The 27,756-nt window shown below is 37.3% G+C and overlaps 1 protein-coding gene across 14 annotated transcripts in view; it reads right to left on the reverse strand.

The window, feature by feature from the left end:
- Positions 1–1,097: 1,097 nt before the first annotated feature.
- MRP (Multidrug-Resistance like Protein 1) overlaps positions 1,098–27,756 on the reverse strand; it is a 212,893-nt gene continuing 186,234 nt past the window's right edge. For all 14 annotated transcript variants that reach the window (XM_083125089.1, XM_083125086.1, XM_083125087.1 and 11 more), the window contains 9 exons: positions 26,839–26,947; positions 23,770–23,896; positions 20,722–20,820; positions 18,411–18,560; positions 15,509–15,667; positions 12,853–13,019; positions 11,122–11,236; positions 6,722–6,801; positions 1,098–1,930 (listed from right to left, as the gene is read on the reverse strand). In XM_083125089.1, coding sequence (XP_082981215.1) covers positions 1,816–1,930; positions 6,722–6,801; positions 11,122–11,236; positions 12,853–13,019; positions 15,509–15,667; positions 18,411–18,560; positions 20,722–20,820; positions 23,770–23,896; positions 26,839–26,947 — 1,121 coding nt within the window. In that variant the 3' untranslated portion in view covers positions 1,098–1,815. The remainder of the gene's footprint in view (positions 1,931–6,721; positions 6,802–11,121; positions 11,237–12,852; positions 13,020–15,508; positions 15,668–18,410; positions 18,561–20,721; positions 20,821–23,769; positions 23,897–26,838; positions 26,948–27,756) is intronic.

Below are 27,756 nucleotides of genomic sequence, written 5' to 3' on the forward strand. Positions count from 1 at the left end.
GGCTCTGTGCGTGTTGTGTTGTCTACACCAATGGGGACGCTCGTGAAAACTGCTTTTGTTTAAGAAAATAATTGCATATGTTTCCTGCCATGCACTAAAAATGGCATATTTCACAAATAAAACTTTAAAAGGCATTTTGGAAAGAAACAAAATTTTTAGTACATTTTAATACATATTGCACATGGTACGTACAGTATTTTTGGGAGCCACTGAACCACATGGCCACCTTAAATAAGCAACATACTTGAAGACAAGTGCTGTAAAACGTGGATCAGAAGTGGCTAGACAGGAGTAGATCTTTACATTTGAAAGAGATACATGTGCATGGCTTGAAACTAAATTTGTGGCCCCTAAAAAAAAATACACTTGTTAATATCTGTTCTAAAATACCTGTGTCTGCATGGTTAATCTGCATCTACAGAAAACCTTACTAATCTAGTAGTAAAACTTGAAGCTTTCCTCGGGCTATCTACTTGCACCCCCACAAAGACAATAAAGAAGGGTAAGAACTTACCTTGTAGAACAGCTCCAAGCAGGGTTGTGAAAGGTCCAGTAAACTTTAAATTCTAATTGGTTCTGCTGCATGACCAGAATCTTTTTTCTCACAAAACTTCAATTCAGTCCAAGTTGTGTATTGTTTCAATGAAATAAGGTACCTGGACCATATTTAAATTCAGCTGGAAAAAAAGTTCCGTTATTTAAATTGATCCAGAAAAAAAAAAAGTTCCTGGACCGTATTTAAATTCAGCCGGAAAAAAAGCTTCCTGGGAAGTATTTAAATTAATCCGGAAAAAAGGTTCATAGACCGTACTTAAGTTCATTCGGGGAAAAAAGGTTCCTTGCTGTCTAGAACACATTTACAAAGCTGATTTTCTCTCCAGGACAGGAATTGTATGGCAGGCATCGAACCCGGGTCTCCTGCATAGCAGTCAGATGCTCTACCAACTGAGCTACCTTTTCTACTTCAATCAGTACTCATGCAAGCCTAAAGTTCTTTCAGAACCTGAAAGTCACCTGTCAGAGGTTGGAGTTTGAGAACACTGCTTTAGATCTATGGTCACTTTCAAAGTGATACAAATGAATAACAAATATGAAAATAGAATGAAACAGTATATTATTATTCTTTTCACAGAAATATGTATAAAAATCTTGAAATACACTTTGCAATCATACAATTTCTCCTTGCAAAAATCAATACATTAAAATTATTATTTTTTTATTATAAAGAAAAAACAAATTTTGCATTTGCAAGCTGCCTGATTTAAGACAGGGTGACAACAAAAATTAGTACAAACCAGATCTCTATTGTTATATTATTTATATATATATTTATATTGCTTAGGCATAGTTCTTTTCCTGATAATACTTCAAGTACAAAAATCACATGTCATTATTCACATACAAATGATACGGAAATGATTCAAGCAAAAGAACACTAAAATATTCTCTACAAAGTTCATAATGATAAATAAGAATGATTTTTTTTTAAAAAAAAAACACTACACTACATTGAAACGATAACATCTGGTCATGATTCGTATTTCTCTTTTTCACTATTATGTAAACAATAAGCATTATAAAACAATTACCGTTATAGGCTACGGCTCATATAGTAGTTTTTAAGCACCGAACACGTTAATTTCATAAACAAATGAACGATGCTGTTCCCCTCTGTTACCTCTATGATTACTGTACCCTGCAGAATCCTCCAGCACTGTGGAGTCTTTGAATATTAACACTGTGATGACTTGGCTCAGCTCATCTGGTTTTGTTTTGTACAAAAATAAAGCTTTTCTGGGTGGTTTGCTTGCACCCTTAACCAACGAGTCCAGCATCTTTAGCCATGCCATAAAATACTGAAGTCCTCTTCTGCAGCAGGCTATCTGGGGACTCAAACTCTACTATCCGTCCTCTGTCGAGTACCATAACCCTAGAAAGGATTAATTTTTAAATAATTTTTTACATTTCACAATATTTTAGACTAGGTCTGAGTCGATGCCAATGTATTGGTATCAGAAAGTATCGGTTGTAATTCATCTAACTATGCTAGCCGATAGTTTTCCAGCATTTTGGTCTTTCATGGGATCCGCAAAAATGCCATGTGACACTTTCACGGGATCCACAAAAAATGCCACATGACACTTGCACGGGATCCGCAAAAATGGCACGCGAAAGTTTAATGGGATCTGCAAAAATGCCACGTGACACTTTCACGGGATCAGCAATAATGCCACATGACACTTTCACGGGATCCGTAAAAATGCCACGCTACACATTCTCGGAGTCTAATCATCCTGGAAATTATGCAAAATTCGAAATTTCTTTTTATTTTGCACCAAAAACTATATTTTGTAATTACATAACATCTATTTTCATATTCTGATGTAACTCTTGAATATTCTAAAGCAAATTTCTTGGTAATTTGATGCACATAATAGCAGAAGAATATTTACACACCAATATTGATTAATATTTTGAACAAATTTTTGATTATTGCAATTAACAAGTATCGGTATCGGTGGGAATCGGTAAGAGTATCGGCATCGGTATCGACTCAGCACTAACAAATACCCTCACTAATTCTGATAATAATGCTAGAAAATTGTAACAAGTAAGGCCAGTCGCACACTGGATCTGACACGATGCGACACAATGCAACACAACATGAAGAGTCACAAAAAGCAGCACAATATGACGAGTCATTTTGTTTGTTTGCTAAAATCTGATTGCAGATATCGTCCACAGTGTAGTAAAAATATTGATTTATTCCGTACGTTTTATATGCAATTTTAAAACAAACGCTGTAATGAAAACACACTCAAATAACGCTCACTGAAGCATGTATGATAACCTGTATCTCTGTTCCATTATGTAACCTGAACTCCTTAACTGGTCGTCAGCCTTTTGGGTTCATCAATGTAAATAAATAAAATAAATGTATGCAATATCTTTCAGAATCAATGTGTATGTAGAATTAATGTATCTACTCTTGCATTATGGCGAAGTTTATTGTGGGGGTCACTGGGGCTATTCAAATAAGATTTACCCCCCCCCCCCCTCACTTCTGGTCTGTGGCTGAAGTGAATGAACTCGCTCATGCGCAGATCGTTTTGCCACAAGTTGCTCTACGCGCTACCAAATTCCACAGACCTTCGTTACTTTGTCGTAAACTGTTGCAACGTTACTTGGTCAAATGTTTCATCCATTATGCAGAAGCCTATAAGGATAAGAGAGTGGGAATTGTGGTTTACATTTATTGGGCTAATTATAATTAGTGCTGCTGTTAAAATTATTGATGATGCTAATACTTGAATGAAGACGTACTTAAGTGATGCTTCTGTATTTCATTAGTTATTTGATGTGGAAATTAATGGAATAAATTATATTAAATTAATTTCTAGGCCTATTCAGGTAAGAGACAAATGTTAAACTTTCCCTGTGAATGTTTACAACAAAAATGAATTCTGCAAAAGTGCTTTTTGCAGACCCTGCGAAAGGCGAACGCCCCAAAAGTATTCGCCGGTATCAGTATGTAAATACCAACATACTGGCATCAATATCTGCTAAGCCCTACTGCACACAGCAGTTCTCGACACTAAACTCTCATTCAGAACTTTATTACTGTTATTTTATGTTGCTTCACTACCTATAGGCTAATCATGACCATGATAATGAATTGGAATTGTGAATCTGACGAAACAACTTGCAATAACACATCTATGTGGATTCAAATATTGAAGAAAATTCTGCTTAAACATAATTTAACCTGTAAGGATGTACGTATGGGTAAAAATTACCCAGCCAATTTTGAAATATAATTTTTGATCACATCTGATGAGTGTCTGAGGCCACCCTTCTCAGGGCTTTTCCAGTGAGCCCTTCCGAGTGTCAGGACCTTGTATTGGCTCTTTGCTTTGTACCACCCACAGGGCTGTAGAAACACTGCCTGGGTAAATTTCACCCAATGAGTGCTCGTAAGTGTCAGTTTGGTATTTCAACATGTTTGGTACAATGTTCATAATGAATAAAATTAGATTAATCAATGAAGGTATTACTATTTACATGTTTTAAAACAATCAACATTTGGACTTAACCCGTAACTGGCATGGTGACACATTGTAATGCAAATCGCGTGGCGTGGTCCCGTGGACCACCAACTAGAATCCACTATTTCCGTAAGTTATCAAAACAGTAGCAAACTTTTTCACAAATTCTCGTCTATTTTGGACCTTCTTTATGGAATTATCATAAATGTTTGTCCACATTTTCGTTATCATGGTTTTTATTACTCAATTTATCTAAGCTACAAAAATCTGTTCGTCTTTCGTAAACCGTTCTGTAGATACATTTTCAGGGGACTAGATACAAAAAAATCATTTGGTTGTTTAATTATCACAGAACATACATGTAGTTACCCAACGAAGACAAAAAAAATTCTGCACAATGTCAAAATGAGGGGGAGAAGCTATTTGATCGTAGTGATAGTCAGTGGAGATAAGTACCTCATTATCACTTTTATGATCAGACTCCAGATCTGATAAATCACTTCCACTTCCAACTTATTCAAGTTGATTTTTTATTTCAAGAATATTTTGACTAAAAAACGGATCATCAACTTAGATTCTCGAACAAGGTTCCTTGCCAAAAAGACTTACGCAAACAGTATCGCGTGGTCCGTGGGACCCACAGGTGTCTATTGCTCAGAAACGAAAACGCAGCTAGCAAAGTGGCACCGGCAGGTTACGTGATATTCCAAAATATGAAGCTACCGAAAAGGAGAGGGAAGTACATGTCATTGCTTCAGAGAACGAGAGCGTTGTAATAGGCTGCGGGCTACAGGGACCAAGCCACACCAGTTACGGGTTAAGAAGTAATTTTTCTTCTGGGTATTTTTTACCCAGCATGCATCCTTACGTCCCAGCACAGCGTGCATATCCTGTCAGGTTAAGGACAAGAAGAACAGTTTCTGAATGAGAGCTTGATAGCAAAAAATTTACATGTAAAAATACCAGTTTCATGAAAACTTAGGAAAGAATATTTCATTAATATACTGAAATGAAGCACACCCACTTATCCGCAAGCCACATCATCTTGAGAACTTAATTGCAATGTTGCTTAGTATTGGGGCATGCAGTAGGTGCACTGTTGTTTGCCTGTCCACTGCCGATGTTTTATTCATGTGCGAAGTGCATGATGGCATGTTTCCTTGATTGTGCCAACAAGAGACTGAACTATATGTCTGGAATATATGAGGGGTGTCTACAAATGATTTAGACTAATGACACATATCATGTCGTGGATGGTCCGGGCTCTCAGGTTAGGCTTCAGCCCTTTCCACATATTCTCCCTGAAGAGCGATGCAATGTTGCCACCTCTCCAGTAGCTTTCCTACGGCTGCACGCTACCAATCTCTTGGGGTGTGACGTACCCAGTCTCTGACAGCTGCTTGGGGGCCGTCATTGTCCAGAAATCTGACACCACGTAGGGGCTTCATTTCCTTGAAGAGGGCGTAGTCACTCAGTGCAAGGTCTGCTGAGTAAGGAGGATGTGCCAACACAGTGAACCCCAGTGATCTCAGCTTATCCTCAGTGCGGTGGCTGGTATGCGGACAAGCATTGTCATGAATCTCTTCCTCTTCTCAACACTTTCGTTCCCACTTGCAAATCCACTAACCCAGTTAAACACTGTCGCACGTGACGAGGCACTGTCACCACACAATGCGTCTAATCTGCTGTAAATGGTTGCTGGCCTGTTCCCTCCTTTCCACAGGAACCACGCAGTCCACCTCTCCCCGTGATATACACACTCCATGATCTGTCAGTGACGCCACACACGTTGCCCGTAAAATGGCACGCTAGTCACACTACTCCTGACATCTACCGGCCTCCCGCATCATTATTCACTCTTCAAGGTCGACTATTTCAATTCTAATCTGCTTGCCTATTCCAGGGTTCGAATACCAGCCCCTGTCTAAATCATTTGTAAACGCCCCTCGTACATTCCCGATTTTGTGATGCTTGTATTTGATGTAAGTGTGGTTGGGCTGGTCTTTTTTTTTTTGCATCTGTTGGGTTCAGCTGTAGTTTTTCTGCTGATGTCATGGGCCTTGCACACACACACACACACACACACACACACTGCATTGTATACACCTGGGTTATCAAGGGGAAAGAAGGGAAGAAGTATAGTTTGTATTTGCTAAGATTGTATCCTATTATGCCAGTTGGATTGTGAGCTTCATTGATGTCATAAAAGTAAAGAGTTTTGACGAGATAGTTGGCCTTGGTAGCATGATAGGGGACAACCACTTCTACTTTTTCATGCTGTATACTCTATACTCTATACTTTGCATGCTGCAAAATCAAAAGCGGCAGAAGATCGCCAAGCAACATTACAAGTTTCGCAGACAAGTGAATATTTGATTTCCATACATAAATTTGCTATGACTTTCTTTATTCAAAGCATGAAAAAATATTTCATTGCTAAATTAGTACTTGATTATTACTTGGAAGCAATTTCTTAACATATTTTTTATAATTTAGATAAATGGAAAGCAACAATTTTCCACATAATGGTTAGAAGTATAATACAAGTAACAAAAAATAAAAGAAACTGTCAAAGAGAAGACAAATTCTAAAACATAAGTTCTAATTACATTTTACATAAGAAATTGTTTAAGTATTACACAATAATAAGATAAATAGTTAAATTCTACACTAACCTGTCACTATCCATTATAGTGTTTAACCTATGGGCAATTGTAAGCACTGTGCAAGCTTTGAACTCTGATCGTATCGTTCTCTGGAAAAAAAAAAAGTAGTAAGAGATTAGCACTTCTAATCACACTAATACAATTCTAGAGCCCATTGTCTGCTTCTAAATTATACAAATTATCTGTCAATATATTTCAATGTTTAAGTTCTTAACTTTTTGGAAAAAAACATATGCTGATTTAGTTAGTTTATAGTAGGGATGGGACCGATTAATCGGTACTCTATCGGTATCCGCCAATATAGGCATATCGGTTATTGGTAAAATTACCAATAATTATACTGATCCGATATATCGATAAATATCTGATAATTTAGTGCAAAATTCTGCCATTTTGTTGTAATTTTTATGGATAATCTCGATGCCCTGCTTTCTAAAAAAGTAAATGTCTAAATATGCAATTTCTCTTGCACTGCAGTCACCATGAAACACATATTTATTAAGGAGATCAATGAATATTTCAGGTTCTTCAAGGACCATTTCTAATTTTATATCGGATCAGTAGAATATCAGTTATCAGTATTGGTAAATTTTATATCGGTACTTTATCGGTATCGGCCAAAAATTCATATCGGCTCATGCCTAATATATACAGGAAAACCTCGTTAATACGATATTGGTTAATACGAAGTACCCTTTAATCCGAAGTTCTACCCATTCCCCAGCCGATAAGATAGGATTTATAATGTATTTCAGTACGGATAAATCGAAATACGGATAATTTTTAATACGAAGTTGTTTACAAGACCCTTCCGCAAAACTGGTTTCGCTTAATTCGAAGTAGACACCTGCGTAAGTCGACAAGAGAAGATCGAATGTGGAAAGAGCTTGGACGTTATTTTAACTTGACCTTGACATGTTTCCTTGTCCTAAGAACTGCTGACAACTTCCCGCTGGACATTGACATTCTTTGTCAATGTGCATGGGAGGTCAAACTCTTTCCCCGCTGAATGCGCCACCTTGGAAATATTCACCAGTGCCAGATGAGAAATGCGAGATAAGATCTCACGAATGTTCCAAAATACAAGACGCGTGGCGCCTGGAAGTCTCACCAATCTGTCTAGCTCCGAGCTCGAGATACAGCAATTTCCCGTTAGCGAGCAACTTTTGGCTTTGTAGCAGACAACTTCCCGTAACCACTTTAATTAAAAGCGTGTTCTTTGTGCCCTGTAGAACCTCATAAAAAAAGGGAAACTGTTACAGGTAATCAAAGCCGCATAGGCCAACTAAAGATCGTCAACCCGCTTAATGCGTTGTCATCTAGGTTTCCCGCAAAAGTTGACATCAATCTTACGTATGTTGCAACTCCAGTTTCCCGCTTCATACGTTTCCCAACTGTGCCGGTCATAAAATTTGCCAAAACAGTGTTTGTTGTCTGCGTGACTTCTCCCCTTTATCTATCAGCAAACAGAGGGGGGGGGTCCGTTGCTAATTGTTTCGGCCACGATATTCTTGCTTGCTCGTGTGCGCACACCGGCTCCTTTGGCGTCTTAAAAAAAGCAACCAGTTCTGAAAACCTTTTTAAAACGAACAAGAACCGCATGATAAGTAAAAGAAAAGTGACCCCCTTCCTTCTCCTACAACAGCTCATTATCCGCCACTGGTGTGCATGGTAATGTGATTTTTCACACTGCTGATAAAAGTTTGGTCTTCGACAACTGCGTTATCTTTAAAATGCCATGATTTCCCTTCTGCCACCTGCTGCTCGAACTTCCGGCCAGTCTCATTGTGTTTACGTTGCAGCTGGCGCGTCTGGAAACCTCTGGCTTGCTGATAACTGCAATGACTCATCCAGTGGGAAGGAATAAGCTTCAATGCTTCATTGTTTTGAATCTCGCAAAGCCATATAATCCCCGCTTTTCTTCAGAACCATTAGCGTGCTGCTGTTAAAAAAAAAAAAAAAAAAAAAAAAAAAACACGCAATGCTCAATGTAGGAATACGAGAGGAAAAGTTTTGGCGGAGCGAGTGTTTGACCTCCAGAATACTCCTGAAACCTACAATAAATTGTAGATTAATCTGAAAATACGCAAGTTTCGTAAAACTTGTTTTTAGTTCATTTTATACTGCCGAACTAAGCGGGACTAAATATACAGTTTAAAGTGGGATCCAAACCAGAGTGATTATCGAGTGCGGCACTGTTTAATGTGTCCTAGGATACACATTGGGTGCAAACATCGCAAGTTGTGTGTTTACTTTTTCAGAGTTGATTACAATGCAAGTTGAGGAAGAGTTTGGACTGCTCCCTGAAAAAGGGGAGGGGGGGGGCAAATATGAAGTTAACTGAAGCAAAGAATACCTGACTTTTTTTTACGATGTGTTTTAGACAGCCGAACCAGAATGAAATTTACAGGCCCGATTTTTTTGTTTTGTGCCAGGGAAAGGTTGCGTTAATCCTGTAACGGACAATGTTCTAGTACATAAAATCCAATATTCATTCTGTCCGATTATCTCCCGTCTCTTGCTCGCGTGTGACTACTGTCAAGATTCACTTCTTGCAATAAACGAGATTGTTTTCTTTTCCATAGGTCTCCGTGCAAACTGGTTTCTTATGAACTAAAATTGTAAGAATTTCGTGGAAGAGCAACAACTTTGCACAATTAAAAGAAAATACCGTTTTTTTATAAGACTTTTTGCCACAACATGCATCCCGTGCATAACCGGTTGTATAACTAGGCAGGATAAATGGTGTTAACCGACTTCTTGTAATCTTTGTGTCCGCGTTAAGCTCAGTGTTCTCATTTTATGTAACATTTTTTACACTTCCTTTAAAACGTACATTATTATTATATAGTACATATAAAGCTTATTTTCTGAGCTACCACCAAGTATAAAATATCCTTTGTGGGGCTAATTTATACTCTACTTTATTTACACCTGAAAACAGGCGCCATCTTGAAAAGTTTGGATAACTCGAAGTCGTTTAATACGAAGTTGACATTTTTTGGTCCCTTGAACTTCGTATTAACGAGGTTTTCCTGTAGTAATTGGCAGCTTGTACTAACTGATAGCTTCCTAGCAGCCATGTATGCAACATCTTCATTGTCATGTGAGTGAGTGAAGGTAATGTGGAACCCAACACACCGTGCTTTCATTGTTAAAATACCATTTGCAAGATGTTATGTTCCACACTTAATGCTGGTGTAAATATTATTTTTACATTTGTTACATCATTTTAAAAATCACCAGGTTTTACTGTCCCACCCTGTACAAAATTACATTTTAAGCAGTATTAAGAAATAAGGTACACTCAAGAGTTTTAAAGAAGAGAAGATGATTCCAACAGTGACTTTTTAACAGCTTGGTGGCAAGTTTCTTTGACAAGGGATACGACATGCCAAATTTCTTAATAAATATGGGAACTCTCTAGAGAAATAGTATAATACATGTTGCAACATTGTGCATTCGACATACCTAACAAAAATTCATTGTACAATTTTCTACCTATCCAGTTCTTACAGTCTGGTTCTAAACAAGTACTTCATATGCCCTTGTTTTGTAAAGGAATTGTCTACATTTGATATTGGATCAGAATTTACATAAATTTCATATTGGTGTATCCCTAATATTTATACAGTGTGTGGGGAAGAAAAACATGATGATTTAAAAGGATATAACGCAATAAATGAAGCCAGTTTGTCTATATTCATGTGCTAGCCAATATTATTGAAAAAATACAATTATGATTTACACCAACATTAAGTGAGGGAAATAACATCTTGCATATGGCGCCCATTTTGGTTCACACACTGCTGGAGTCGGTCGCTGAAACTTCTCTTTTTCTAGGGAAGAAAAAACCTGCCAATTGTTGTTTTCTTATTGCATCACAGTACGTGGTGGGGTTGTGAGAGGGGTTGTGGTGAGGATTCCACGCCTCACTAGCTGCCATTTCAGTCAGCACGGAGCCGTGGAACCCAACACACCGTGCTTTCATTGTTAAAATACCATTTGCAAGATGTTATGTTCCACACTTAATGCTGGTGTAAATATTATTTTTACATTTGTTACATCATTTTAAAAATCACCAGGTTTTACTGCCCCACCCTGTACAAAATTACATTTTAAGCAGTATTAAGAAATAAGGTACACTCAAATGTAGCAATTTTAATGTATTATTATTACATGGCTTTGGTGTAGCCTTCTTGCTTTGGTGCGAATGGTCCCAGGTTCGATTTCCAGTGGAAGACCCCTGAAAAGAAGAAGCACTGGGCTCCAGTCTTGAAAGCCAGTGAACAGTGGCAATGGAGCTTGAGGCACCAACCATGTGCCACCCAATAAAAAAGCTGCTCTGGCAGCAATTATTATACTGCACTGAACGGAGAAATATAAAATACTTTAGATAGTGTATTTACCTGAATGAGATCATCAGTTTCTAAATCCACTGCTGCCGTGGCTTCATCCAGTATTAATACTTTTGTTTTCCGTAACAAAGCTCTCGCCAGACATATCAGCTGCCTCTGGCCAACACTGCAAAAAGATTTAAAATTGTGAAAACAATGAAAGCTTACTTGTTTATAAAATATCACAATGGGTGCATCATTTGTAAGTAATTTATGTTTTAACCTATTTCTTATCATTGTCCTATGTAAAGGACAGAAGGGTAAAATTTTTTATCATGTATATAGTACACAGGAAACTACATGTCAATATTTTATTTTAAATTCTAAAATATCATTTATAATAGAGATAATCATTATTAAATTATTACCTTTTTATTAACATGTATTTACTTTATTGCATTCAAATTTATTAACCTTGGTTGATTTTTCACAATAACAGTTTGAAACATACATCAAAGCACGACTACTCACAATACCAATGACCATATTCACAAATTTTTCACAAATTCCAGATGAAAGATTAAATTAAAACACAGGTGTCCTGTAAATAGGACAGTGGTGAGATGGACAGATATTTTTTTCAAATATATGCATTTTGATTTCAAGTGTTACATATTAGCTTATACATCTGTATACATATTAAAATGTGTGTTGAGTGTATTTGTTAAATTTACATGCCATGTACAAAATGGTTACATTTCTTTCAATCATTTATTTTTATGCCGTCCAAGATCTAGGAAAAACATATATTACATGAAAGGTCTTAAAGTCCCAGAGCTTGAATCTCTCTAGAGTCTAGATGATATAATAAGTGATGAAGGTTGCCGTGTTGAAAATGCTGTTGTAACAAGTTTGTGGAAACCTTCCATAGCTCTTGTAAAGCACAACAGAACTTGTGGAAAACAGTGATTTTTGTAGGGGTATGAATATTTAGCAAACATTCCAAGATATAGACAGAAACTAAATAGTGCATGTAGAGAAAAGTGGGGATTACCCACCCCTTTCGTGTGCGTTCCTTGAACCCCCACTAGGCAATGATTTGTGAAAGTTTTCTTATCGGTTGTCAGCTGTGATTAGTCAGGGTATATTATTTGCAATGTCAAAGCCTGGCTTGTCGGATCTCAAGCAAAGAATAGTGATGACTTGTTTCACGCTGTGTAAAAATTAACAAACAAAAATCATCAACTTCTTTAAATGAGAACAGAACAAATGCATTTTCCATTTACTGGTAGCTTAATTCCTATTATGAAGGGAATTGTTTTTGGCTTCCACTATAGAACCATGCATAAAATAGGACAATTTATACGGTAAGGTACTGTATACTCTGTCTCAACTAACTGTGGAGAAAGGCCGTGCATAGCATCAGAGAAGCAAGTGGCCAGGGCGAAGCATTAGCAGTACACGTTACTGGGAAGGATGGTAACTGCAGTCACTTTCCACCACTTCACGTAATTCCGTTCCTCTCACGTGTTCATTGGTGGAGCCGTCTCACTTCACTACTTGCGCAGAAACTTGTTTTTCTTTGCCTGCTCCACAGTTAGCTGGGACATAGTATAGTACAGTAGTCTTGTTTTGTAGATTTTCTTTAGTAATGCATGTTTTTGTACATTGAATTTTTCTTTCATATCCTCTTGGAGTTCAAATTAAAAAGAGTCTACTGCATCTGGAAAAAATATCAATGACAATTTTTTTCAGCAGCCTAATTTAATCAGTAGTTTCCTTTACTCAGTAGAACCACTTTACCTGAGATTTTCTCCACCTTCCGCAACTTCATGGTTGAGACCAGTAGCCAAAGTCTTTATGAAGCTCTTGAGATGGGCCAGCTCCAGGGCTTTCCACAAGTCGTCGTCCGAGTAGCAGTTGAAAGGGTCCAAGTTTCCTCGTAAAGTTCCTGAGAACAACACTGGGTCCTAAACAGGAAAGAGAGGAACAGAAAAAATAAAAAATTGGTTCCACTCTACCTTTTATGCAGTGATGTGCACAGAATACATCTACACATGTGATCTACATGAAATCTGATACCTAGTCAATCCAGTCTTACCATAAATACTGTCACAAAGTTCTGAAAGGAATAACAGAAGATGCTTTAAGATATTTTAATATCTCATAGATATGTGTCACACTGATATATTGTGTACACAAAGCACTAATCGTCGTTCAAAATGATCACCTTTGGCCCACACATCCTAAGTCTCATTACAATGAGAGGGGAATCTGCCCTTGTCTTCACAAGATATAGCTTCAGACTGGCAATACAGGGATGCATTTTCTTGCAAGGCATGGCTTTAGCACAGATCACAATTTGTAGTCCAGAGGGTTGAGGCCTGGACGACCAGATGGCTAATCTGTGGGGGAAATGAAGCTGGACACATTAGTCTCACGCCATTGCCTCGTTGGTTGAGCCTTATGAGCTAGTGTAGTATCCTGCTGAAAATCCCACTCCTGACCATGAAAGAGAGTATTGCCGACATTCTTGACCACTGCCTCCTGGGGCTGATGTTTAGACCCCTTTCTTACAGAAATGGAGCTTAGGGGCGCCATCATAGCTCACCCCGCACCAGACCATAACTGAAAGTGGATGGTGTCCCCTCTGGACCCTTTGCAATAGTTTCTCATGAACTTACGGCATACAGTCTCTAATTTTGCATGTGGACAGCCTCCTTAACAGCAATCATTTTTTAATTGAACAGAATTCTTCCATGCTCATTTTGTGCATAACGTTCCGGTAGGCATTTAGTTTTTATTGTCCTCCGACACTTTAACTCAGCTGTGAGAAAGTGACCTGCATGTAGTTTGTAAGCTTTTAGTCCTAATTAACTTCGTAACATATCAGTTCATGAGCCATAACTGATTTCACCAGTTGCACAGTACTTTTTGTGCATGGCTGACCCTGTAATTCACAGTTCCAGTGTCAACGAAACACAACACTGACTCATATGTTCATTCTCACCATGGGAAGCTGTTGACCGGTGAGAAGTCACTTTCCAAAGTAGTGACAGTATTTATGGTAAGACTGAATACATAGAAAATGTAAACTACACTAACAGAAGAAGTGTTATTTTTCATCACGTTGGATCATTATCAGCTGAAAACAAGACTACAGTGGATCCTCAATTCTACGTTTTTCAGGGAACCAAACTGAAAATACTTAAAATATGGGAAAATATAAAATCGTAGAAAACTTTATACCATTTTGCTGTGCTGGGATCATCAAGATTGAATGCATAATGTGGAAAAATGTACAATCTGGGAATGTAAAATAGGGGTTCTACTGTGTTTACAACAAAAAAATTATTGTGTTCTCTTGCTAGTTTCAACTGTTGAGAAAAGGTAAATGTAGACAAAAAAAACTGCCTGAGCCACAATATCCTTCTATATTATCTTCTGAGAAACAAGATAGGCATGTATTTTATTTTTGTAATCATATTATCCATGCATATCAATATATCAAATAAGGAACGGGACCGATTATTTGTACTCTATCGGTATTGGCCAATATAGGCATATTGTATTGGTAAAATTAGATTATTTTACCGATCCCATATATCTATAAATATCTTTTTATTTAGTGCAAAATTCTGCCATTTTGTTTAATTTTAATAGCTAATCTCCATGCACTACTTTTTTAAAAAAAGTAATATGCAACTTCCTTTGCACTGCAGTCACCTGAAAACAAACATTTATTAAGGAGGTGAATGAACCATTCAGGTTCAAGGACCATTTGCATCTTTATATCGGATTGGTAGAATATCGGTTTTCGATATCGGTACTTTATTGCTATTGGCCAAAATTTCACATCGACCCATCCCTATATCAAATATATATTTTTCAGAATCACAAATATTTCTCAGCCACGTTTTTGATATTACCGCAAAATAATAAACTGCAAGGTGACAGGGTGATTACAAAGAATGAATGATACAGATTAATCATTAATGTATTGGTATTGTTGCATACCGGCATTTCAGTGTCTCAGTTCATAGGTAAAATTATTAGATAATTTTATTGTCCTGTAATTAAGTGCAAACTTCTGCCATTTTGTTATTACTTTTATGTCAAAGTCCATGGTTTAATTTTCCAAGGTAAAACCAACTGCTGTCACTTACTTGTCACACACATTAAATATAGACATTAATGGATGTTTGCAATTTCACATTAGTATTTTTCAGTATCAACGATGTCTACAAAAGCGTAGGATTACAAAGAGTGTTGCAGAGAAAGAGATTTATGCTGCATTTCAGCTGCTAAAGACATGTAAAAAGTGCCTTGCACTCAACTTTCAACAACACAAACTATTCTCGTTATTGCTGATAATTACTACTTTTGTCTGATGATTGCAATGTGTTTTAATGAACCAATACCACTGGCATCCATCTTGGTTCATGCTTCTACTCCTTACCTGAGGAATGATTGTTAACCGAGAACGCAGGGCGTGCAATCCCATTTTTGCTATGTCCTCCCCATCAATCACAATAGAACCACCAGCCGATTCAATGATTCGGAAGAGGGCGAGTGTCAACGAAGACTTCCCAGCACCAGTCCTTCCAACAATTCCAACCTGAAAGTGGACAACATGGAATATTATCACTGTCACAATATACATACTATTTTTAATTATTCCTAGAAAATAACTTTAAAGCTACCGCTAAGATTCAGAGCCAAGATGGTCCAGTCGGTTGGGTTTCCGACTGCCATGCAGGAGGCCTGGGAGTGGTTCTCAGGAGGGATATTTGCCCAAACATGTTTCTGCATGAAGTTACTCTGGGGCTTAACCAGCCTCTAATAAATGGAGACACAGGGACAGCCCTGGGAGGTAAAGGCAGCCAGAGCATGCTACTGATCACATCACCCCTCCTCCCCAAATGTCACAGCATGTTGCAATATGCAGCTTGCTCTCTATTTTTACAAATAAGATTCAGCTTTAAGCAGCATAGAGTTTAGAGTTTTAAGTCCACTTAATACAGAGACAGGCTAACTGGGACCAGATGTACAAGGAATCACTATATACGAGTGGGTACCCAAAAAAAAACCGTAAAAGCGCTGTGCTGGGCGGAGCTTCCGTAGTACGAATTTTTCCTGCTAGGCAAGCGTCAAGCAAATCTTTGTGAGTTCAGTGCACCCAGTGGCTTCGCCGGCGAAGGTTGTCTCTGGTCACGGTGATAAGGAATAACTTATTACACAACCTGTATACAACTGTGGATACCCAATATTGATACACTGTAATAATTTAAAGCTGTTCAGAATATTTACATTTTAATATACAAATATTTCATTTCAACTATGCCAGTTGAATATATTGGCATCTTGCGTTAAAACATTCCTAATTCTGAATACGAGATAATTAGAATACTAAAATAATTGTACTTAAACAAGATTCTTGCAATAGGTGACCATAGCTCACTTGATCAGAATAGTTACCATGAAAAAATTCAAGTATAATTCCCAGTTTTCAAGGCGAACTTTCAAAAAATTCAAGGCAAAATATTTAAGGGTACATGCAATAGTTTCCTCTATTTCAACTTTACTCATTAACCCACCACCCTCACACACACACACATATATATTAACAATACAAAAGGTTTTTATGGTTCCAATGAGCCAAAAAGATCTAATTTAATTCAACTGAATACACTTTGTGGTTCGTTAAGTAACCAGAGTTCTAATCCCGAGGTTGGTGATTTCAGGTGAGAATATTGTAATATTCAGAAAATGTCCCTGCAGAAGTAGTTCTGTGGCTCGCCCAGCCTCTCATCAACGTGCACCTGGGGGTTAAGGTGGATGGAGCATAGTGCTGATCACATCACCTCCAGTATGGCCGAGATCGAGAAATGTATGAAGCTCTATCCTCCACACCTTCTGTATTCCTGAATGGCATGGTGCAATGTACAGTCACCAGCAATATAAATGGGATATATAGATCCTGAAATACTCGTTTGCCTGCAAGGTGTCATGTGTGTTGCCTAAATCTATGGGGTTGGTAGAAGTTGCCATTAAAAATTATCTATTAAAATCAGTTTATCCCCGTAGAGTTGGGCAACATATACAATGTCTTGCAGGGAAGCGAGTATTGCAGGATCTCTATATCCCATTTATATTGCTAGTGACTGTACAGGGGAAAACTTTACCTTTACAATATTCCTTGTCTTACATAAAACAATAGGGGCAAAAACACCAAAACACACAATATATGGCATTGTATTTCTAGTGTTTTGTCGTTCAATAAACACAATTCAGAATCATCATAGTAGGACCTGGCCATATAGATCACTAGCACATCTCAAAATTTTCTAGTTCGAGTCCTGAAAGAATTTTCTCTCTGAAAATTTCTTTACAGTTGAAGATCATGTTGCATAAAACAATATTTTTTGTAGGAGGATGCTTGGATAAGAAAAGTACCAAATTTTTGATAAAGCACATCAAGCAGGTCTCGTATATTGCTTTCCTGAACTGTCACAGATTGTGACAAATGAGAAAAAATAATATTTACAGTTCTGGAAAGTAATACTAGACTTGGTACTTCTATCCTAAAGAAATATAAATGATGCAAAATAATGGTCTATCTCCGATAATGTACTCGTACATAAATGTCACAGTTTTAGAAATGATAAGATTGTTCATAAAAATATGATAAAATAAGGAAAGCCTGAACGAGATGCTCAAATAGGAATCTATACTAATTCCATTACTGTACTGTACTTTCCTCTGGGATCTTTTCTCGCATCTAGCAATTATCCTAGCCTACTAACGTTATACATTTGTCCTACCACGAGTTTGGATAAGAATTCTGTTTTGTACTACTTTCCAATGCATCTTTCTTTTAGTTCCTCGACAAACACAAAATCTAAAATGTGAAAAACATGCCTCTGAACATTTATGAATATGAATAGATTAAATGAGATCTGGATTAATAAAAGTTGCAATTTTTCACGTCTAAGGAGCAAAATTCCCGCAGAATTCACATATAATTCCAGGAGCCAATAATTCACGCATAATTCCTGGAATTCAAGGAATTCCCAGTGAGTAGCCACCCTAGTTGAGTTTGTCTTACTCCATGGAGGCACATAGACTATAGCTATATTAGTAACAATGATTATGGTTTTCGGTGTTTTTGGACTTTCTTCATGAAGTAGGATGAACTCAACTTGACAAAAATGGCACTTGTACTATTTCTGAACTAATCAAGAAATTCACTTTTGCCAGACACTGGTGACACAAAATTAATGAAAATTATTCCTTTTGCAAGACTCTGGGAAGGTATCATCTAGTGTCAATGCTACAGAAAACCAAATACAAAAACCAACCTTTTCCCCTCCAGTAACACTGCAGGAGATGCCATGGAGGACAAGGTCCAAGCCTTCCCTGTAACGAGTCTTGTACCCTTTGAAATCCACCTGTCCCTTGGCGGGCCAGTCTCTGTTGGGTCTGCTGGATGGAATGTCCCATGGAGCTTCCTGCAGAGGTAATGTAACTCATTATTGTCTCGCATACACTGTCAACAACAATTTGAATAATTCTTTACTTTAGCCAGTGTAAAAGAACTAAGAAATCTTAGGCTGCTTAAAGTGGAATGCACTGATGAAAACTATATGTGTCACAATAAGACAGTATTAGGTAGGTACTTCAGTCTCCTAAATTTTATCTTCATACCATTAGTAGTGTCAGACTAATCAATAGCTACTGACTGCATTTGACAGTTAATTAGATTAGAGAAATCAATGGACCAATCAAGAACCTTTACATCACATATACAGCCTGTCAGAAAAAAATAGCAGCACTCTTAAAAATTGCATGTTTAGCGTGATTTAATAATAACAATAACCCATGCTCGACAGCCCTTGAAGAGCCCCTGCCTATCTCCCGACTGTCAGTCTCCCTCCCACAATCCTACCTAGACGTTTGGAGATCTTCAAACGATAATGGGGTGACGTGGGGTCAGCACGTAGAACCCTCAGCCATTATAGGATATATTCGAGACCAGGTTACGTTATTCGTAGTTTCCCAATTTCCTCACGATGGTGGTTTGCCACCTGTCCTATACACAGGATGAAAACCTAGAGACTTAACCCAGGCAGACTCTAATCCATGTAGTCCCGCAATCGGAGTCCAAAGCACAGCACCTTAGACCGCACGGCCACGGAGGAGGACGATTTAATAATAATCATAAATTTTATCAACCCTTGCTCTGGTCCGGTTCACAGGCTCAGAACAAAATAAATTGTTTTCTATATCGTCCAGTTGCTGGAAGATCACATAATTCATAGCAGAGCAAAAGCACAGTGGTGCTATTATTTTTGTGATGGACTGTAGTTGTCAGTACACAGTTTTACATTCGTAGCATTCATAGTTTAGGAGTAGGGCTGAACCAATACCAGTATTGGAAAGAATAAGTTGGAATCTAATCAACCACCGATACTCGTTGGGATTTTTGTGAATAAAGGATTATCTCAACTGCAAACAGCAAAACAAAACTCTGGTTCTGCTTTAACATATTCTGGACGAGCGATGGGCATACCCTGTCATACAACTACTGCCCAATAAGATGGGCGATAGTCATCACCCATTGTTCTCTGTACACTCGTATTGTGAATGAACAATAGGCTATAATTGCACTGTGTCTCTTGTGCACATGTGTTTCAACTAATAATAATAATAATAATCCTTTGCGCAACAGCCCTGAAGGACGTTGGCTTACCTACCGACTGCCGGTCTCCCTCCCACGCTTTCCTTCGTCACCTCCTCTAAGCGTGGAGATCTGCAACCAGTATTGGAATAGTCGGGGAGTCAGCCCGACGTATCCCCAGCCATTATAGTAGGTTTCCGGGACCGGATTATGCTTACTCATTCGAAGCTCCCAAATTTCCTCACGATGGTGGGTTGCCACCGGCCCTATACATAGGCCGAATAAATTCCGACCAGAGCCGGATTCGAACCTACGCCGTCCCGCAGCGAATGCCTTAACCCGCTCGGCTACGGAGGAGGACCATGTGTTTCAACTACCTCTCTCAAATTCCAACTGCTAGATGTCACATTTTCTTCATTGATGAATTATGCTTTTACTAGTGTCAAATTACATTGCACTTTTGCTTATAATCGAGAACAGCACTGAACAATTAACATGAACATTGTGGAAATTCTTTACGAGGATTCCGCAGCTAGTGATGATTGGTGATGATTTCAATCCAAAGAAGTTTTTCAGTTATTTTTCATTACAATGCATAACTTTTTCTTTCAAGAAATTGTTCCAGAAAAATTTCCATAAATGTGAGAAATATATGTCTGTGGAAAGATGATGTCTTGTACATTACAGAAAAAAATGATAAATAAATAAATAACAAGCTTAGCAACATATTTTCTACGATTTTCTAAAAAAAAAAAAACAGCAAAAATTCAGTCTCATGGAAAAAAAAACAGTATTTTCATGACAGTCCACAAAGGGTTAAACTCAGGCAAAGAAAATACACTTTAAACACAAAATTTTGCTAGACTTTGGGCCAGTATTAGAGAATTTTCAGAATACACATCACACTGTGAATAACATTGCCTATTACAAGTTTTATATATAAGATAAAAGCATGCGCTACAATTGTGGCCCAATGAAAGTAAAGAAGTTACCTGTGGTGTTTCCCCATATTCCTTTATTCTTTCCACCGCTACTATGTTGGTTTCAACATCTGATGTCATCCTCACCAACCAGTTCAGTGTTTGTGTTATCTATAAACAAAATAAGTGTAAGATTACACATAATCTAGTTATTTATTCACAGTTTATCAGAGTTGGGGAAGTTGCTAAAAGAAAAAAAAAAGGAAACATTACATCACTCTTCTTCCAAAGTAATGCATTACTCTCATTTTGCACAACAGAACTTTGAAAGTAACATGTTACTTTGCCATACAATACCATTACTTTACTCAATGGAGCAATTGACTCTGCCAAGTGGCTCTTCATTGGTGACCATACGTGGTCAGCATATCGCTGCTGTTTTCTTGACTCTTGAGACTGGTTGGGTCAACATTGAAATTTTGTGGGTTCCATCAGGAATTGAACCTGGGACCATTTGCATCAAAGGTGAGAACACTAACACCTTGGCTATAAAGAAGACTCTACTTTATTGTATAGCAAAATCAAATAAGAAATTGTTAACTTTTAGATGGCAGGGTGGTTTCAGCCTCAAAACGGCCATTTGAAATTAAATACTACTCTCATAAAATGGGATACCTAAAAGAAAAAAGTAAAGTGCTCCCCTGTGCTATGTACCATGCCATGAAGGCATATAGGGGTGTGGGGTTAGGGCCCCACACTTTCTTGATCATGGCCGAAGATGGGGGTGATGTGATCAGCACCACGTCCCATGCCCCTGCCTGCCTTTACCCCCCCAGAGTTTCCTCCAGGTACCCACAAACAAACAAATTAAATCATATATCGCTTTGTTCAGTGTTGCCAAGGTCATGCTCATAAAGATCATGTAAGGTTTAGTAATTAGAAAAAAACATTGGAGAAAAAACAATTTCTATACAAAAAAAAAAATGCCCCAACCATACACAACCGTAGGGTTGAAAATAGCACTGAACTATTGAATGATGTATACTCTTATACAAGGAATTATGGACTTGTTTTTACTTCCTGAGATTATTATTATTATTGAGTAAATTTCAAGTTTGGCACCATAACAACCCCTCCACAACTTCTATCATGACATATTGCCACAACTGTTAAATTTGTCATGTAATAATGTAAATATGAATCTGAAACATTACGTAAGCTACAATATGTTCTCAAAACCACATGTAAACTTACGTTACTTCATGGACTCTATGCTGATCCATGCCAGCGTAGGCGGAAATTCTCCCATGGACAATATACAAACAGTTAATGTTCATGACATCTACGTAAGTTAGTTACCATATTACAAATAAAATGCATATTCAAGTATGCAATTAATTTGCCATTTACTGTATACCGAGAAGTGGTTTATGAAAGGAGACATATATATATTCCTATCTATGCAAAGTGTAATCAAAGTGCACGTTTTTTTTTTTTAAATAACATTAATTTGAGTGTGACTGGTGTTCAAAAATGGTGCTACAATTTGGTCAGGGGCAGTCAAAGCTTCTCCGGAAAAGATCGAGGTGGTTCACAAGTATTTTGCTAGACTCTTGGAACAAATTGCATTTACCTTAATTTGAAAACAATTAAGACTAGGGGTAGAAAAAACTAAAACAAGTTCAGGCGCTAGCTTTCTTTTTTTTGGCAAATATGGTCTAAGAAAGCCATGAATTCAACTAAGACAAAGCTACACATTTTGGAATATCATCTTAAAACATTTAATTTATTAAATAATCAAATATTGGATTAAAAATTACTAATTCTTGCACCAGAGTGCCATTCCTAAAGGAGGCTCAACTGGTTAACTATGCACTACATTCTAACATATGGCCAACTCTACCATATTGCAGCATGTTTTAAAATTAGGTTAACAACAGTGAAAAAAATTAAATTGGCATGCTTATCATTCTAAGCCACGGTAGCTCAGTCGTTAGGGCGTCTGACTAGCATGCAAGGAACCCGGGTTTGATCCCCGGCAAGTAGAACCGGGACTTTTTCAACCTGTTCAAGTGGCTCCGGCGCCCACCCAGCATCGTATAAAGTGGGTGGGTACCTGGAGGAAACTCTGGGGGGTAAAGGAGGCCAGGAGCATGGTGCTGATCACATCACCCCCAGCTCGGCCGAGATCAAGAAAGTGTGGGGCCCTAACCCCACATCCCCTATATGTTTTCATGGCATGGTGCAAAGCACAGGGGAGCACTTTAATTTTTTTCTTTTTTATGCTTATTATTTTAATTTAATGATACATGTGATACAGAAAACATGCAAACATTAAAACACATACTGTACTCGTTAGTATTTTTTAAAAAAAGCAATGGATATTTCCATAAGCAAACTCGAAATATTAAATATACATATATATTTCTTTAGCAGTGAATTTGAAAATTCAGGCTTCAGGTGAAAATTTTCAGGTGGCATGGTGACTGGGAACTCTGCATTTTTCTACCCCTGATTAAAACTATTATTATTGGGTGTCTTATGATGCAAAAGCAGTACTAGTAAGTAGTAGAAGAAGAAGAAAGAAGATCGATTGACTTGCTTTATTTTACTTCACTTTTTGTGCCACTGCTAATTTGCGAAGATGGGAATGATTGATGACATGATGAAATTGATGAAAGGACATTCACAAATATTCATCCCCAGGCCGGGATTTGAACCCAGGACCCCTCGCATCATAGCGTGATGTGCTAACCATTCTGCCACGGGGGCCGGCAAGAAGAAAGAAGAAGAAACAGTAGTAGTAGTAGTTGCTTTCAACATGTAGGCTGGACTTTTGAATTGGTAAGTCAAATGGCCCTAGCTAAGAAACGAGTTTGACATGGCTACTGAAAACATACAAGCACTATTTTAATTTTCCTGCATTTGTTCCACTCATTTCACAGATGAACCACAAATTTGCCTATTATTGCACAGACATTAATCACAACCTGGATTCTTGCAAAATACTGCACAGCACTGCTTTTACCAAGGAATGGCTTACTCTTCCAAATATTGCATCTGACCACATAAAAAATTGATCCTGGACAATTAACAAAAATAAATAAATAAACTGCTTACCTGGAGGGCATAACTGACTGACAAACCAACAAGCCCTGGATTCATGGTGTCCCTTCCCAGCACAGCAAACAGTGATGCAAAGAAGATGATTAGGTTTCCTATCATTTCCAGCCTCACAGCCAGCCACCTACAGGAAGAGAAAGGTCTTAAATGAATATTCCTGACATAGAAAACAAGAAACATTAACACACAGTTTCATCACTTGACGGGTTGCTGTCATCATGTCAAATACAGATACTAAATAGATAATTCAAATACATACAGAGTTTATTAAAAGTAATTTACAAGGTTGCAAAGTTCAGATGGTATTTCTGTTTCTCTGATTTTATGTCACTTTTCTGCCAGGTTAGGCTAACACTGAATGATGGATGATGATTAGATAAAAATGATGAAGATTAACTAAAAAAAAGTCCCATGTAAAAGTCATGACTCACACTTGGAACCTATGGTGGCACATTTGGGACTCGTCAACTCAAATAGCTTGGTCACCAAGGTAGAAAAATATAGCAGAAATAAAACTTACTTACAGCTAAGACGATATCACTTTCAACCAATATCGATAATCTTAGAGATTCCCACTGATGCAGACACTTGAAAATTGTAACAAAAGTAGTTCAGAATCTTTATATATTTTAATACAGAGGTTTGCATTCAAACTCTATCATAACAATCTACCAGTTTCGTTTTAAAATTTTCACAACTTCACATGACATAATTATTTTATTGCAAAATCCACTTTTCTCCACAATACTGTTGCAAAAATAATAAAAATTATGCACTTTGCATAATATGGCTGGTATCTGTGGTAAAATACTAACTGATACTTTCCGATACCTATACTGGTTCAGTGGTTCTACCCTCACTTATTTACTTACTGTACCATGTGTGACAAGTCAAAGTAGGAAGATACGAGACATGTATGAATTCATAATACGTATTTTACTGAACATCCAGAAGCTGGTAAGCTAAACGGAGCAAACACCATTTTTCAATGTAGATGGTGACAAGAAGCTACTGAACTTTGCAGAACACCAAATAAATAAGGATAAAGTAAGTTGGTGTTTTGTTCTTACAAATACAGTGAAATCTCGATTTTATGTTTTTTACGGGACCAAGTCGGAAAAAACTTACAATGCAGGAAAATGCAAAACCCGGGGATGTAAAATTGGATATTTTACTGTATTTCACTGTGTGCTCGCTTTCCCAAAACTGTTTCTATTTATTTTCCTGTAGTTTACGGTTATTACAAGCATAAGAAAACAGTTTTTCGTTGTGACGTTTCAGGAGAACACACGCTCCCTTCATCAGACATTTATTTTCATTCTGACTACAGATACAGTTACAACAATGGTTAACAATTTTTTAAACAACAAGAATCAGTTATATAATGGATGTTGTCAATGTTACATTGTTGTAATATAGCAACTTAACTGTGAAAAGAAGCAGTCTGTTTTATTTTTATTTAAGAAAAAAAAATGGTCACATTATTTTTTATTTAAAATTATGAATCCCAAATATCATCAGGTAATTCAAAGTCATCATTGTTTTCACAAAGTCTCTTGATGTTTTCTGTTACATTAAATTTTAAAGATGGTGGCTTACTCCATTTGTGAAAAAGAAAACTCCATCCTGGATCTATGTTACCATTTTCATTATTTAATTTATTCCATTGTTCTTCTGCAATGAACAAAGCTTCCCAGACATTCAACTCTATGTTTCCTGTCAATTTTTTTAAAACCCTTCTCTTTTTAATCAAATGCTTTTCTTTGGTGATGTGATATGACAAACCTGTTCTTGGGTTTAGATTTATAATGTCCAAATCCTGTTCATGCCATCTCATTGCCATTTTCCAATGCAAGCAATGTGCACATACAAGAAAAACTGTTTCTATTTTATGTAATCTCAAGCTAATAATAGAAACCGGTACCAGTGGTTGTGTGACTCATCTGCATTCTCACTGTGGTAATGTATAGTCTCAAAGAATGATTTGATATTTTCAAATTTTGCATTGTGCGAATTACTCACTTTTAGCAAATGTTAAAATATTTTTATATTAATAAAAATATAAAAAAATATATAAACACTTAAATTACTTACGACCAGTGAGTATCATCCGTCGAAAAATGCCCGAAACGTCGGGCATTTAACAATCAAGTTGATATTTATTCACGAATACGATGAGATACGTTTCTAGAGTCGAATTATCCAGGCACACATGGAAAATGCAGAATTCATATTAATTTTACACCAGTATTGTACAGGAAATCGATTTTGTGATTAAACAACAGCTATTTCAATGATATTCTTGAATATTTTAAAGTAGGGATGGTACAAAACGACCAGTACTCTATCGGTATAAACCGACACAGGCATATCAATAAAATGACCAACAATTTCACTGATCTATCTATAAATAACTTATACTTCAGTGATATTTTTATGAATATGAACATATAATGTCCATTCCCTACTTTTTAAAGTAAATATCTAAATATGCACCTTTTCTTGCATTAGAATCACCTGGTAACATAAATTATTAATGAGGTGAATGAACCATTCACGTTCTTCAAAAACCATTTGGATCGATTGATTTGGTGTTTTAAGTCCACTTTATGCACAGTAAGGCTAATCGGGAGTGGACCTACAGCTTAATGTGGGATACGAACCACTATGAAAAACCATTTGGAATGTTATATCATATCAGTAGAATATTGGTTATTGGTAAATTTATTGGTATCAGAAAAAAAAATTCATATCCCTATTTTAAAGTAAAACTGATAACTTGATGCATATAATTGCATCATTTTAATATTAATCAATATTTTCATGTCTGTGGAAAGAGCAGATAGCGGAGAGTGATGGGAGAAGAGGACAAGACTGGAACACCGTGGAAGGAGAGGAGTGGTGGAAGACCAGGAAAAAATGGAGAGGCTTGACTTCTATGTCGACCGCCAGAGGCAAGAAACGGTGAATGATGATGGTAGCATTGGTATCAGTGACAGTTAGTTAGGGTATTGGTACCAGAAGTGGCTCAGTTATGTACTGTCCTCAATACCAGATGACTCTTACCTGTTGGCGATAATGCTTGGATAGTAGCACACTTGGTTGAAGTCCACCTTGCTCTCGGATTCTCGGATGAATCTTCCTTGAACACTGTAAGCTCTTATCGTTGGTGCACCTGAAATACAGTTAACATAACTTAAATACAGAAAGGTATTGCAATTTGACTACTGTAACAAAGATTTATGTATGCAATAAGATGCTTACTTCAGAAGCAAGAGAAAATGCAAATAAATTCCAGGTCTCATGATAGGTTACAGGGCACCTAAATGCCAGGTTGAGGATCCTGTGTCCTGCATAAAGTGGGTCTGGGGTTCAACCTGGGGGGTAAAGGTGGCAAGAACATGATGCTAACCACATCACCTACAAAAAGGGGTTAAGATCGCAAATATGTGGAGGCCTACTTCCACATCGCTGTGTGCTTTTATTGCATGGTGAACTTTACTTTTTCTTTACCTCACATCAAAATAACGCAACTGTCTTCATATTGGTGTCATTTTCATGACTGTAACATCCAAGATATTGAGATCATCATGTCCTCGTACATATTTATTTTCCCCCATTATGAAAAACTAAATATGCTGACCAAGGCAGTAATTTATTTTATTTAAAACATAAACTAACGTAACGTTTCAACCTTCTAGCAAGGTCTTCTTCAGACTCTGTATCAAGTACAAGTACAGACTTTTGTACTTGATACAGAGTCTGAAGAAGACCTTGCTAGAAGGTTGAAACGTTACGTTAGTTTATGTTTTTAATAAAATAAATTACTGCCTTGGTCAGCATATTTAGTTTTTCATATTCATGGAAACAAGGCTTAATGGAGTTATAATTCCCCCATTATGAATAAAATAGTTAATGTACTTTACCTACCAGGCCGAATTTTGAATTTCCTTGAGAAGGACAGAGCTAATTTGTTGGTGTGTA

This window comes from Lepisma saccharinum, chromosome 7 (genome assembly GCF_977018435.1).
Source record: "Lepisma saccharinum chromosome 7, izLepSacc3.1, whole genome shotgun sequence".
Classification (NCBI taxonomy): domain Eukaryota; kingdom Metazoa; phylum Arthropoda; class Insecta; order Zygentoma; family Lepismatidae; genus Lepisma; species Lepisma saccharinum.